This window comes from Colletotrichum scovillei, assembly GCF_011075155.1.
Source record: "Colletotrichum scovillei strain TJNH1 chromosome Unknown Contig00005, whole genome shotgun sequence".
Taxonomy (NCBI): Eukaryota; Fungi; Ascomycota; class Sordariomycetes; order Glomerellales; family Glomerellaceae; genus Colletotrichum; species Colletotrichum scovillei.
The window spans coordinates 2494459-2507956 of NW_023336263.1; the positions used below are offsets into that span (position 1 = coordinate 2494459).

At 52.6% G+C, this 13498-nt stretch overlaps 4 protein-coding genes across 4 annotated transcripts; 2 read left to right on the plus strand and 2 right to left on the minus strand.

Annotated features, from left to right (window-relative positions):
• The first annotated feature begins 1799 nt into the window (after positions 1-1799).
• Positions 1800-3173, plus strand: HER10_EVM0011227 (pectate lyase). The gene has a single exon (XM_035480664.1). The coding sequence runs from the start codon at positions 2249-2251 to the stop codon at positions 3011-3013; it is 765 nt and encodes a 254-aa protein (XP_035334398.1). The 5' UTR covers positions 1800-2248; the 3' UTR covers positions 3014-3173.
• Positions 3174-4060: 887 nt separating this feature from the next.
• On the minus strand, positions 4061-8581 carry HER10_EVM0010817 (hydantoinase B/oxoprolinase). Its single transcript, XM_035480265.1, has 7 exons — positions 8443-8581; positions 7699-8369; positions 7197-7643; positions 5410-7137; positions 4821-5342; positions 4368-4758; positions 4061-4312 (listed from the first exon to the last, which is right to left on the minus strand). Exons 1-7 carry the CDS (start codon positions 8486-8488, stop codon positions 4278-4280), a joined length of 3840 nt encoding a protein of 1279 aa, XP_035334365.1. The 5' UTR covers positions 8489-8581; the 3' UTR covers positions 4061-4277.
• A 1127-nt stretch (positions 8582-9708) lies between these two features.
• Positions 9709-11385, plus strand: HER10_EVM0005847 (major facilitator superfamily transporter; the record flags this gene model as incomplete). The annotated part of the gene is made up of 6 exons (XM_035475450.1): positions 9709-9900; positions 10005-10103; positions 10149-10654; positions 10714-10900; positions 10954-11097; positions 11149-11385. The coding sequence occupies 6 exons, from the start codon at positions 9709-9711 to the stop codon at positions 11383-11385; spliced, it is 1365 nt and encodes a 454-aa protein (XP_035334011.1).
• Positions 11386-11576: 191 nt separating this feature from the next.
• On the minus strand, positions 11577-13261 carry HER10_EVM0008987 (polynucleotide kinase 3 phosphatase; the record flags this gene model as incomplete). Its single annotated transcript, XM_035478492.1, has 7 exons — positions 11577-11744; positions 11795-11937; positions 11989-12050; positions 12102-12701; positions 12756-12871; positions 12933-13108; positions 13168-13261. The coding sequence occupies 7 exons, from the start codon at positions 13259-13261 to the stop codon at positions 11577-11579; spliced, it is 1359 nt and encodes a 452-aa protein (XP_035334234.1).
• Between the last annotated feature and the right edge of the window lie 237 nt (positions 13262-13498).

Sequence of the window (13498 nt, forward strand, 5' to 3'; positions counted from 1 at the left end):
TTTTTCGTATCCCGATGGTGCTGTTTCCAGCCTGCAAGTCGCATCCCACCCGTAATGCCAGACACAGGCGCGTTGGTGATATATTGTTAGAACTGGAGATCATTTGACTCTATCGCGACTGTCGCATTATGTCTGGCGGGGTATGTCTCGGGCTGTTTGCAATTTAGACATGTCGCAAAAGACTACCGAACTGATTCAGCAGCTTTGGACCTTGATCCACCACTGACGGAAGTTGAACTTTGATAGTGGCATGCCGCATGTTGGATCTGGTTCAGATGAGTGCTGTCTCAGCGGCAACGTGCTTCTGCCGCCCCCCTTGCTGCTAGCGCACAGCCTGCATTGCGCTGGTCCAGCTTTTTCTCTCTGCTTCGGCTCCAGCGATACCCCGGAAAGCTGATTAAGGTCAATAAGCTTGAACAGGGATGGCGGGCATGTGTCCATGGGGGCAGATTTTGCGGTCAAGGGGGGACTGGGCTGCGCCGTGCACTGACAATATGCTGCCAGCAGCTGGGGGAAATCTGAAGAGATAATAATATCAGGCTTGCCACGGGTTAAAAGTGCCATCCTGGGTTAGCCGGGACCCTCATTGTGCGGCAGAGAAAATCAGAGTTTGCGGGATCACGCTCCACCCCAAAACACGTCAGACAGATTTTCCCTAAACCTTCGAGAGGTTATTCGAGAAACGACTCAACCATGGCTGCAAGGAGCCAAGAACTCACAGACAACTACCGTAGTCCCGATGTCTTGGGTATCAACTCTCGCTAGAATCCAAACAGAAACCAGCTAGAATAGTGAGGACACTACCGCCGCTCATAGCCACTTTTTTGAGTCTCTCTCCTCCGACGCCAGTCCGTGAGGCCGGGAATTACTCAGGACCGTGGTAACGGGTCTTATCTAAATAGACGTTGGTTCCATCTCGAAAAGGCCCCAGTTCATCTCCCTTCGATATACAACCGAAACCAGGGTGCCGACCAATGGGAGCTGTTCCCGCGCGCTAGCGACGGAAACATTGCGGATTCTGGCCGACAGTCTGCTTTTTACGTCTTTCTGCTCACGGCATAAGCTCCGAGAGCGAGACACACTTTCTGCCAACGGAGTGCTGCCCAGGACTGCAGAAATCCCCCAAATCTCTGACTTCCCATCCGCAATTTTCCCAAAGAGGACTTTACTGTGGATCTCAACTCCATCTTTCTGAACATGGTCTAATCTTTCAACTCACATACCAACCTTGTGACAGCCCCTGACTTGTTTCATGGTTAACCAGGAAGACAGCGCCACATTTTAGACAAATACGACATGCGAGCCTACTCTGGGTAAGCGCAAGTACCGGGACTGCAAGGCAAAGAAAAGAGTGAAATTCCAACTTGCTCAGGTTCCCCATCTCCAACCCATATCCAGCACGGTCATGGGTCATCCCCTGAGCCCATAGCCGTGGCCAAATTGTCAACAGGAATGCCTCCATGTCATGCTGTGTACCTCCTCAGGCACTGGGCAGTCTTTCTGCCCCCTCGAACGTTGAAACAGCTTGTCGCTGCGCTGATGACTGCGGCTCGCCGAGGCGCCCGAACCACTTTCTGATATCGGGGTGGATCATATGGACAGGGAAGGAAGGCTCTGCCCGAAATGAATCGACAGACTCCTCGCTAACTCCCCGTCCTTGTCGATTCAGGCAGAGGCGAGGAAGAGGAAGGGGGCCATGTCCCTTCCATCCCATTCCCGTGAGCTCAAGTCAGGGGGCGTGTAGCTCATCCAGGAACCAAGACGCAGGCTAGCCACTCGCCAACACTCCCGTGAGCTCCATCGTGGGCCAGACTGCGGGCTGTGAACTTTTGGACCTCGTCGCATCAGTTCACCCCCAGCCCTGGGCAAAAGCTTGTGTATCCGTGTCACTGTGAGCAGTTCGACCTACCAAGGTCCCACTATCTAAGGTCTTGGCAGCGTGAATGAGATGCAGGATCAGGATGACTCCTGCGGGAAGGGGAAAGTATGTTGTTGAGGAGCTTGGAGGAGAGCAGAATTTCCCAGAATCTGCCCAAGATCGAAAGATATAAGAAGGTTGCAAGCTCCCGTCCATCAAACCTTCTTTTCTCTTATTCCTCATCACCTTCATCAGCATCTTCCGCTACAGTCTCTCTTTACTCATCCAACTACTCACATTCTTTAGCCCTGGTGGTTATTCATTCGTTGTCAACACTTCCAAACTACTTCCAACTCTACGTGTTTTCTTAAACCAATCACCACATTCAAAATGAAGTTCTCCGCTGTCCTCGCCGCCCTCTCGGCCTCTGCCGTCATCGCCGCCCCCGGTGCCGAGTCCTCCCCTAACAACTTCGGTGCCATCGAGAAGCGCGCCTCCTTCCCCATCCCCGCCTCCAAGGGAACCGTCACCTACAAGTCCGCCCAGTCCGTCAAGGGCACCTTCGATGGTGGCATGAAGACCTACGGCCGTGGCGTCAAGTGCACTGGCCAGGCTGAGGGTGGCGACGCTGACGCTGTCTTCCTCCTCGAGAACGGCGCTACCCTCAAGAACGCCATCATTGGTGCTGACCAGATCGAGGGTGTCCACTGCAAGGGCTCCTGCACCATCAACAACGTCTGGTGGACCGCCGTCTGCGAGGACGCTCTCTCCCTCAAGGGTGACGGCAACGCCTCCATCATTGGCGGTGGTGCCCGTGGCGCCGAGGACAAGGTCATCCAGCACAACGGTCTCGGCACCGTCACCATTGACGGCTTCACCGTCGTCGACTTCGGCAAGCTCTACCGCTCCTGCGGTAACTGCAAGACCATGGGCAAGCGCACCGTCGTTGTCAAGAACGTCAAGGCCTACAACGGCAAGATGCTCACCGGCATCAACTCCAACAAGGGCGACACCTCCACCATCACCGGCACCTGCGCCACCTCCGTCAAGGAGATCTGCACCGAGTTCCAGGGCACCACCCCCGGCAACGAGCCCAAGAAGATCAGCACTGGCCCTTCCAGCGCCTGCAAGTACTCTACCCTCAAGGCCTGCTAAATGGCTCGCTCCTGAGCTATTTGGTGTTCTTGAGTTCCGGTCTTGGTCGCCAACACAGCTTGCTGTAGCGGCGATGGTGCTGCAATTGCCGCACCCAGTCTCCGAGAGACTGCGAGTGAACTTTGTTTTTGGTTAAAGAACTTAGGAGGGAAGAAACCACCTTTTCTTTTCTGTGGTGTGTAAGCTGATGCGCATCACTTGGCCCTTTGGCCATTCTCTGTACATATGGACATGGGGAACATGTACCTACAATATAATCCTCATGACTTGACTCAACTACTCTGCTTTCCGCTGGTGAATTTCAAATGACGGAGTGACATTTGCTGAACTGAAGTCCTTTGAATCAATATATACGCCTTTCTACATTAACACGTAGCTGAATGTCAACTTTGGCCGTGTCGTCTTCGCTCTGGAAATCTTCGTCCCCAGCGATGGCGGTTTCACTACGATTGATGAATGGGGTGGAAGTGCGCATCGTCAAGTGGTGGTATAGATAACGCTGGACGACTGTGCCCGGTAGGCAATGAAGTCGGGCTATTGCAGATTATCTTGCCTAGCAATTTGTTTGGACCAAGCCTCTGATACTCTCCCGGTCGTCAGAGAACAATTGCCGAGTTCCCAGCGACGAGAGACACCATCCTCGCTTGTATTCGTTGCATAAATCCTCTTCGACAAGTACATGGAACACGCCGTACTGAGAAACGGAATAACTAGCGTATGAATACTAAAATTGCCGGCGAGAATACAGTAAGTGGTGAGAATTGTTGCTTATCGATGCGATGAAGTCTTCATAACGTGAAGTTAAAGTGTGGGGCGCTTGGATCATGAAAATGTGCACCCACCGAGCAAACTCAACCTTAAAAAAAGCGTCGATCCGATAGATCGGATCTGTCAAATGCAGGTCATCGCAATTGGCATCCACCGGCGCCGACATGGGGAATTTGTTTCCTCCCGCAAAATGGCGTGGAACCTTAATGCTAAGAATGTCCGTCAACGGCTATCACGGCACCGCGTGGACGGAAGCACGGCACCACGGCATCACGGCATCGCGGCACACACAACCGAGGCCAAGCTGGGGGTCCTTAGTCTTACGCGTCAACTTCGAGCCAAGTCTGGTCCCATATCCTGGCAGGTCTCCAGAATTTCTAAAGCTGTGGTTCTCACTGAGTTTTCTATTAAACAGCTTCTCTCGCCCTCGTCGTGTTTGGTTTTGAAAATGCCGAACGACCGGCCCACCATGGAAAGCCCAATAACAACAACGTGCTTACAAGGCACCGTATGCACCTCCACCTGGACTCCCTATCACCAAGCTGTTAGCAAATCAACATCCTCGGCATCGACGCACAAGACTCACTGATGATGATCCGATCTCCCTTCTTCATCTCGCAACTGTTCTTCCCGCCGAGGTTAATCTCCCGTGTCCCATACTCGTCATGCCGAACCCACACGTTCTCGCCGAGAGCTCCTGGCTCGCCTCCAGCTAGACCATAGGGAGGAACCGTCCGCCTCTCACTTAATACACTAACGTGCAAGTCTCGACGAAACTCGATCTCGCGGATGCAACCGTCTCCTCCATTATACTTGCCTCGGCCGCCTGACCCACGCCGAATACCGAACTCACGGAGAATACACGGATAGCGACGCTCTAGGGACTCCGGATCTGTGATTCTGGTGTTGGTCATGTGGACGTGTACGCCGGACTGGCCTTCCCAGCTCGGTCCCGCACCGGCGCCGCCTGCAATGGTCTAGATTTCGATGGGACTTAGTAAACGAAGACTAACGGGGTGAGAAAGGATCGATGGCTTACCTCGTAGTACCCGAACCCAGGCTTTGCTTTTCCGTCGACCATCTCACCTCCATACCCAAAAGTCAAGTTATTACACGTTCCCTGACTAGCCGCTGCAGCCTGGAACGCTCTCAACACCACATCCGTCACTCTCTGTGACGTTTCGACATTCCCACCGACTGTAGCAGCACCCAGCGAAGGAGATATAATTGTCCCAGAGGGTATGATGACGCTGATGGGAGCCAAGCAACCCTGATTCAACGGAATGTCCTCCTTGACTAGCGAGCGCAAGACGTAGATGATGGCGCTAAAGGTGATGGCGCGGGGTGCGTTGAGGTTGCCGTACATCTCCCGACTGGTCCCTGTGAAATCAAAGACAGCAGAGCCCTCTTCGCGATTGATGCGAATCTTGAGCTTGAGCTTGGAACCATCGTCCATCTGGTCCTCAGCCTCGAGTGGGAGACCATCGAACTGATCGTGGACTCGGCGGAGAAGGTTTCGGACTACCTTCTCGGCGTTGTTCTGAATTCCGAGCATGTATTTCTGTTGTTGACCGTTAACTGTTACTTGCTCCAACCACGGTTGTCTTCTTTGGATAGACTGCACTTACCTGAACTGTCGGTAGACCGTACTCCTTGATAGAGTCCTGTATGAGCCTGATGCCCTTCTGATTAGCAGCTATCTGCGCCTTCAGATCGCTCACGTTATCATTCCAAGTCCTCGTTCCAGAAGACCCTGGGTACGACGCCGGCTTTTTGAGCATGATCTCAGCAAGACCTTCCTCGTCGAATCTGCCCCCGTCGACCAGCTTGAAGGATAGGAATGAAGCTCCCTCCTGCCAGATCTCCTTGGAATGCGGCGGCATGGAGCCAGCAGAGATGCCACCAATGTCGGCATGGTGAGCTCGAGAAGCTGTCCAAAAGAGGACCTCGTTGGTGTCTTCGTCAATCACTGGTGAGATTACTGTCACGTCAGGGAGATGTGATCCGCCGGCGGCGGGGTGGTTGGAGACGAGCACATCTCCTGGGCGAAGGGAATTACCCCAGCGCTCAGCCTGGTATGCCACCGCATAGCTCATTGCACCCAGGTGACACGGGATATGCGGCGCGTTGGCGACTAGACCGCCTGTAGGTGAGAATATAGCACAAGAGTAATCCAGCCTCTCCTTGATGTTAACGGAGACTGAAGTCATTTGCAGTGACCTGCCCATCTGCTCCGCTATGCTCATGAATCGGTGGCCGAATACTGACAGCTGGATCGGATCGACCTCGTCTGTCTCTGCTGGAAGACCGACGGAGCTTTGCGAGACTGAATCCTTGTCGAGAAGTAGGTGCCGGGGAAGCACGGTTGCAGTCCAGGACGGCTGAATCATGATGGTCTGAGTCTGGTCCAGGATGATTGTCGGACCAACGACCCGCTCACCCGGTGCAAGATCTTCGAGCTTGAAGAGGTCGACTTCATGCCATTTTCCGCTTGTGTACAGCTTCGTAGTGCTAGCCTTCTTGCTGCTCTCTACTAGCCTAGTCTCAACAGACTTCAGAGCTTGCGATACGCTGGTCACGTTGGAATTGGGCGTCTTGCCCAACGCGCGGACGCGAATGTCTTCCACAAGGATGTCGCGGTTCAGAACGAAGCCGAATTCTTCTTCATGGTGCTCGACAAATTGACGAGTGAAATCCCACGACACTTCAGGCTTCCGAATCATGAGCGAGCTATTGGTGCCTTTATACCGCAGGTTGAGGAACAGCTCGTGCTCGATCTGTTCATCTGAGAAACCCTGAGCGACCAAAGTCGCCGTAGCTTCATCCGTCAAAACCTTGAACTCCTCCGACAGCTGCTTGTCAGAGAGGTTAGAAAGCTCAGCCGCCTTGGGACGCTGAATCTCATGCGTCAAGTCCGCGAGCGCCATGCCGTACGCAGATAAGATGGACGACAACCGGTGTATGACGACGCGGTTCACGCCCAGCGCTTCAGCGACGTCACATGCGTGTTGTCCGCCAGCGCCTCCGAATGTAGCTAAAACATGGTCTGACGTTCGAATACCTCTGCCTTCTGTAAGCGAGCGTATAGGTCTGCTCATGCTCTCATTGGCGACGCGGAGGAAGCCGCTAGCGACCTCTTCCGGGGTAAATGACTTCCCCTCTTCGGTGTTGATCTTCTCGGTCAGAGTGTGAAAAGCTGCGGCTGCTGCGTCGTAGTCGAGGGGCTCGTTTTCCTTTGGTCCGAAGATGGAAGGGAAGTATTCGGGACGTAGACGACCAAGGAAGAGATTTGCGTCGGTGACTGTGAGGGGTCCACCCTTCCGGTAGCACACCGGTCCTGGATGGGCGCCGGCAGACTATAAGTTGATGTTAGTTCACTGCGCCGAAGAGCTGCTTAGATGTTGTCATAACTCACGTCGGGTCCAATCGCAAATAGCCCATTCTTCCAGTGCAAAATTGAGCCGCCACCAGCAGCAACAGTATTGATATTCAATTGTGGTGTCTGCAACGTGACCTCGGCCGTTTCCGTTTCGAATACATGATCATACGTGCCCGAAAAGCGACTGACGTCCGTCGAAGTGCCGCCCATATCGAAGCCAATCACAGGCATCTTGGTCTCGGGATCATAGCAGGACTTGCCGAAACCGATGACACCACCAGCGGGACCGGAAAGGATGGCGCGCAACCCAGAAAAGTTCTGCCAGAGACACAGCCCACCGTCGCTTTGCATGAAGAGGAGCTTGCTCGCGATGGCGTCTAGGCCGCCCTTGAAGCCGCTGCCAAAGTCGCGGACGTAACGGCGGATAAGGGGGGAGAGGTACGCGTCGGCGTTTGCTGAGTTTCCTCGGGATACCATCTTGATCTAGACGGATGTGAGCCTGTGAAGCAGTGCATGAGAGAAGGGGGGTTGGTCTTACCGTTGGCTGCAGCTCAGAAGACACGGAAACATCGAAGCCCATGGATCGCGCTAGTTCCGCTACCTCATTCTCGTGATTGGGGTAGAGATAGGAGTGGATGAAGCAAATCGCAACACTCTTAAAGCCCTCAGCCTTCAGATCCCTCAGCTGGCTTTCTACGACCCCCAGATCAGGTTTTTTGAGGATTCGAACCAGCTCGCCCGTCAATCCCTTCACAAGCTCTGGATCGCTTTCAACATCAATAGGCTGTTTCTCCGGATTCTCCAAGAACTCCTCCATCGTCACACGCTCTTCAATTTCGACAACTTTCTCGTACAGATTCTGCAACTTGTGGATACTCAAATCAAAGATGTGCGGCCGGGCCTGGTTGCCAATGACGAGCAAATCCCGAAAGCCCATGGTCGTCAGGAACGCTACGCGCTCGCCCTGTCGTTCTAGCAGGGCGTTCGTCGCCACAGTCGTTCCCATTCGAACTGATTCGACGTCGGAGATGTCAAGGGGCTCATCGCGGGATACTGGTGCGCCTCTGTAATGCGCCAGGACGCGTCTTATACCTTCGGTCGGTGCATCTTTGTAGTTTCTTGGGTCAACTGAAAGGAGTTTGAACACCATCTCTGGCTCATCAGAGCCGGGTATGTAAGCGTGCACATCGGTGAAGGTGCCGCCGCGATCTGGTGATATTTTGTAAGCAAAAGACTGTCAAGACACTGGCCGAAAGTCTGCCGACTGAAGCCTTCGACTTACCTATCGCGATTCTAACTTTCTTTCTACTTGGGCCCAGCGAGCCCATTGTGAACAGCGATGAAATGCAGGTGATTGAAAGATAGAATCATCGGGGTATATCGAATCGGTAAATGCTGAGCCAATTGAGCTAGACACTCGGACACTTGAGGTCAATGAAGTTATAAAGCACTTTCCATCTCTCCTACCTAGGAGTCCGTCCCCGATCTAATCATCAGGTTGCATATCCCCCGCATTGTTCCCCGAATCGCACCATCCGATCTCCAACACGCAGCTTATCAGCGCTGCCGCATTCCCAGGCTCGGCACCGGAGGCGAACCCCGAAGCATCCGGAACCTCCTCCGAAGTGGGGCTAGGTGTGACAACCTGGGGTATCAGCGACTCGGCTTGCTGGCCCGAGATAGCTATCGCTTCATGAACCTGAGAATCGGTATTTCCTGAGCTCGATGAAGTACATCTGATCAAGGACTGTGACGCGTTTCCAACTTGAAGGCTGGCTGAGGTCACGGCATGACATCGAACCAGTCAGCCTGCTGTCACCCCTGTCTTTTTTTTGTCCATAAGGTAGCACCTATCGTGATATCGGAAGGATATCTTGTTGCGGAGTAACAAGGGATATCACAAAGTAGAGGGGTCTAACAGTCGACATTCCCTTCGCAAGAGAACATTGAATGACAGATGTGAGGCCCAGCCCCGGGTATTAGGATGCGGCCACCTTAACCTGCAAAGGCTTGAAAGGCCCCTCTGACTGGGGGTCATGCAGCTGGCTCTCGAATTGACTGGAGGTTACCCATTGATAAAGACGGCTTCACGACCCGCGCCGTGTGTCAAAAACGAACGTTAAGTCGGGTCGCCAACCCGCTTCAACCCGATCATTACCGCACTTTACTTGCCTATCGCGTTCGACAGTCGCCGACAGTCGCCGATAGTCCTCGGTTGACGAGGAGGGATCCCGATAGCCAAGGCGACATAATTTCAAGTGTCTAGTATTCATGTTACAACTGCGGATTTTCCTGACTCTGTGCCGAAATGCGGAACGAGGCTGCGAGCAACTTATCTGATCTTTACATCATCCTTGAGATCGATTGGGAAGTTGTGACTGGGTTGCTAAAGATTAGGTGAACCCATAATCTATAGATGGGCATGATATGACATAGGCTGCGTAGACTCTGGACATGTCTTAAGTGATACTTCAGTCAAGTTCTCATTCAACTTATCTTTGGAAATATTACTTCACACCTGAGTGGTACAATACTAGACTCTTCCGAAATGCCCGAGACTCAAATCTTAGTAGAAACCAAGAACAGCAGCAGCCACGATGTCAATAACCATGATATCAGCGTTGCTCATTCAACCTATATCCATATCGATCGTGCCAAAGAAGCCAAAGTCGTGAGAAAGCTGGACCTATACATCACACCCGTACTCTTCATCGTCTATCTCTCATGCTTCATCGATAGAGCCAATATCGGTAGGTATTTCATAGGTTCCTTTGAGAATCTCCATCATTATACCGGAAATGTTGTTTCCGTCATCCACTTCCTAATTCCGATCACAATTCTAAGCGTGATGCAGGAAACGTCAAAGTCGCCGGCATGCCCGAAGAAATCGGCGCCACAAACCAGCAATACTCCACAGCCGTATCCCTCTTCTTCGTAACCTACGTGCCCGTCGAGGTCCCAGCCGTACTCCTCGTAAAACGCTTCGAGCCCCGCTTCGTTCTCACAGCACTTTGCGTAGTCTGGTCCGTCACGACAGTAGCCAATGGTCTGATTCGGAATGTCGGCGGCCTGTACGCCTGTCGTTTGGTCCTCGGCGCTTGCGAAGGCGGTCTTTTCCCTTCTCTCAACATGTACCTCACCATGGTATATAAACGAGACGAGATCGCGAAGCGCACGTCATACCTTGTCTCGTGCACGGCATTATCCGGTGCCTTTGGGGGCCTGTTGGCGTACGGGTTGTTACAAATGGACGGCGTTGGTGGATACGCTGGCTGGAGATGGGTGTATCTCATGGAGGGGGCGTTTAGTATCACATGCGCCTTTGCTGTATGGTTCGGATTGCCTAGCGATGTCCGCAAAGCGTACTTCTTCGGTGAGGAGGAGCGAGCCATCATGGACATGCGGCATCAGGAGAGGTTGGACTACATGGGCAGCAATGAGCTTGATTGGAATGAAGTGAAGCTCGCTTTCTTGGACCCAAAGACTTGGCTCAGGTATGTATTGCTCGAAGATTCCAACGAGAGAGAGAAGCTACTAACATTTTCGCTCCCAGCGCGTGGACTCAATTTTGCCAGAACATCTTGACAAACGGGTTCGGCACTTTCTTGCCCTCGATCTTACACGCCATGGGCCACGGCACGCTAGCCAGCAACTATCTGACAATACCCGTGTATTGCCTTGGCGCACTGGCATTCTTCACTTTCGCTTTTCTGTCAGACAAGTACGGAAAGTGCGGCATGGTGAGTTGACCTGCATCCAGCCAATTTCATAGTAGAGTAGCTAATGATTCCAGTTCCTCTTCACTACCAATCTTGTTGGCGCAGTAGGCTATGCAATACTGATTGGTGTCAGTAACAATGCTGTCAAATATTTTGCCTGCTTCGTCTGCACCATCGCAGTGTACAACGGCACAGGGCTGAACCTGGCATGGCTCAACGTCAATACTGCACCACAATATCGGCGCGCCACGGCCATTGGGATTCAACAGACGATCGGCAATTCGGCCGGTGCTGCGGCAGGTCAGGTATACAGAAGTTCACCGTATCTTCTTGGGAACACTTTCTCGCTTGGTGCCATATTTGTCGCCGAGTGTCTGATCGTCATTCATTGGCTATTCCTCAGACGCTTAGATAAAGAGAAGGAGGTTATTCTTGCAGGTGCCGGGCCAGATACGCGAAAGAAGCGGACAGGCGACCGAGATGTTGAGTTCAGGTACCGTCTTTAACCATGGTAGCTTGCTCTCTATTCTCGAATATACCGGTATAAGGCGTTGTCGAGGTCAGACACAGTCGTGAAGTATGGTAGACATTCGTGCCCTCGGCTGGGACTTGCGCTGGACTTGCGTCAGAGTTTCGTCGACTAGAGCCGCTGGCACATTCGCGTTGGCTGGAAATGTTCTGGAGCAGATCTGAGCCATCAAAGCCAATATTTGGCCCACACTTCGTGCTCTTCCTTAGTTCCTCTGAAGGCGAACTCGAGTTCGGTGATGTCTTGGAAACCCTCCTTCACTTTTGGTTCCTTGAAGCGGGATTTGAATCCGTTGAAGGCCATCCTAGGCAATGCCGTTCGTGACTCGGGGTTAAGCTGCCCTGCATAAGCTACAGTTATGTATTTGCAGTTTAAGTTGGACTTACGGATTCATTCATGGATCGTACGGCATCGTTGTGTTCGCAGATATGAAGTGGTGTCTTGAACCAAACACATCTGATTGAAACGTCGTGTTTCGCTGCAAGCTGGACCCAGATAGCTCTCGTATCGGGATCAGCATTCGTGTTGTCTGTACTGAATTAGTGCCTGGAATGGCTGAAGGACTCGTGCGAGAGCTGACCTATTGCTATTGATTGGCCTCCACTCAGTAGCTCCTTAGCGGCTTGCACGCACTTATCTCGACTGCTGCTATGTTAATATTTGCAGGGCTTGATCATATTGGGCTGAACTGACGTTTTCAAAGTGTCTTGGTTGATGCGCTCATAACCCAATGGCTTGAGGTACTTCCAGAAGAACGTGCTCTTCCCAGCACCTGGCGGACCGCAGGAAAGAACAATGTCCTGCTTGTTTTTCTTCTCAAAGAGGGCACTTGATGTCTCTGAATTGGGGTCCTCCGGGTATGGGAAATGGACGATGTCGAATTCTCGGACAAAGTCCCGAGGCTTCTCGTTGAGGAAGAATTCTTCTGGGGTTTTGTATGTGATCCCAATGTTATGGGCAAGATTTCGGTCGGAGCAGCTGAAGTCTTTGGAGTATTTCGATGCCGCAATGCGACCACCAGCATCACCAACGAAGATGCTCCCCTCCAAGTCGACGTCTTCAGTGAGGTCATAATCAGCGCAAAGTTCCTTCCACATCCCTGGCCTCGGTTTTCTGTATATATCTTTCTCTGTGGCTGCGTATATCGTGGTCGGGATGTTGAGCTGTGTCAAGACGGCATTGACCTTTTGCTTGAACGCCGAGGCTCGGTCTTTTGTTGATTTCGGCGTTTTTGCTTTCGGGTCGGCGTGAAGAACGATACCGGCTTGATTGGACAGTACCACGATACGATATCTAGCTAGATTAGTTGAAGTCTATCGCTCTAAGCGCCAAGTGCTGGTAGTATACCCTTCGTTGTTATACATGTCCCGCAGCTTACCGGGAACAGAAGCATGCCACCACTTCCAGTCCTCGGCGGCGTCGGCATGTTTCTTGCCCGAAGCAGTTGTTATTAGGGTCGAGTCCTGGGCGGCTAGTCGTCAATTGAAATGGCTTAGTTTGTTTGAAGCTGCATAGCTGTCATACCAGGTCAAAGGCAGCTACCTTCCTCCTCTTTTCCGACTCGGTCGGGGGCTCCTCTGGTTCATAGCGGCCAACGAGCAGTGTCGCAGGGGTGTCGTCGTTCGGTGCGCGTTCGGTCCATATTGTGCGATCTTTTGGCTTCTGAGAAGTAGGTTTGAAGAAGTTGGCAACTGCGTTTTCTATAGAAGGTCAAATGTCAAGGGTGGTCGATGATGTAGGTAGGCATAGAAGAGCTTACTCGTCGTGCCGCTCTGAACTTTCCGTTTGACCGCCGGTGGAGAAATTGATTCTCTTTGCTTCCGCTTCGTGGTAGACGAACTTGAGGTCGACATGATCCAAGCGGGGTAAATCGTTCGCTTGCTAAGCAGTGGGCACAGTATTCCGCTGTTGACTCTCCAGAGCGACGTTCGCATGTCGATAATCGCAACTCAGAGCTTGGGAGGAAGCAGCGAGCTTTGGTGGGGCACGGCCACTTTACCGGCAGAAAGCGCGACGAAGCCAACGCGCCTGAGTGACGGGCGAGCACGTGACCCAGGATTCGCGGCAGGTACGTATCGGTGGAGCGATTT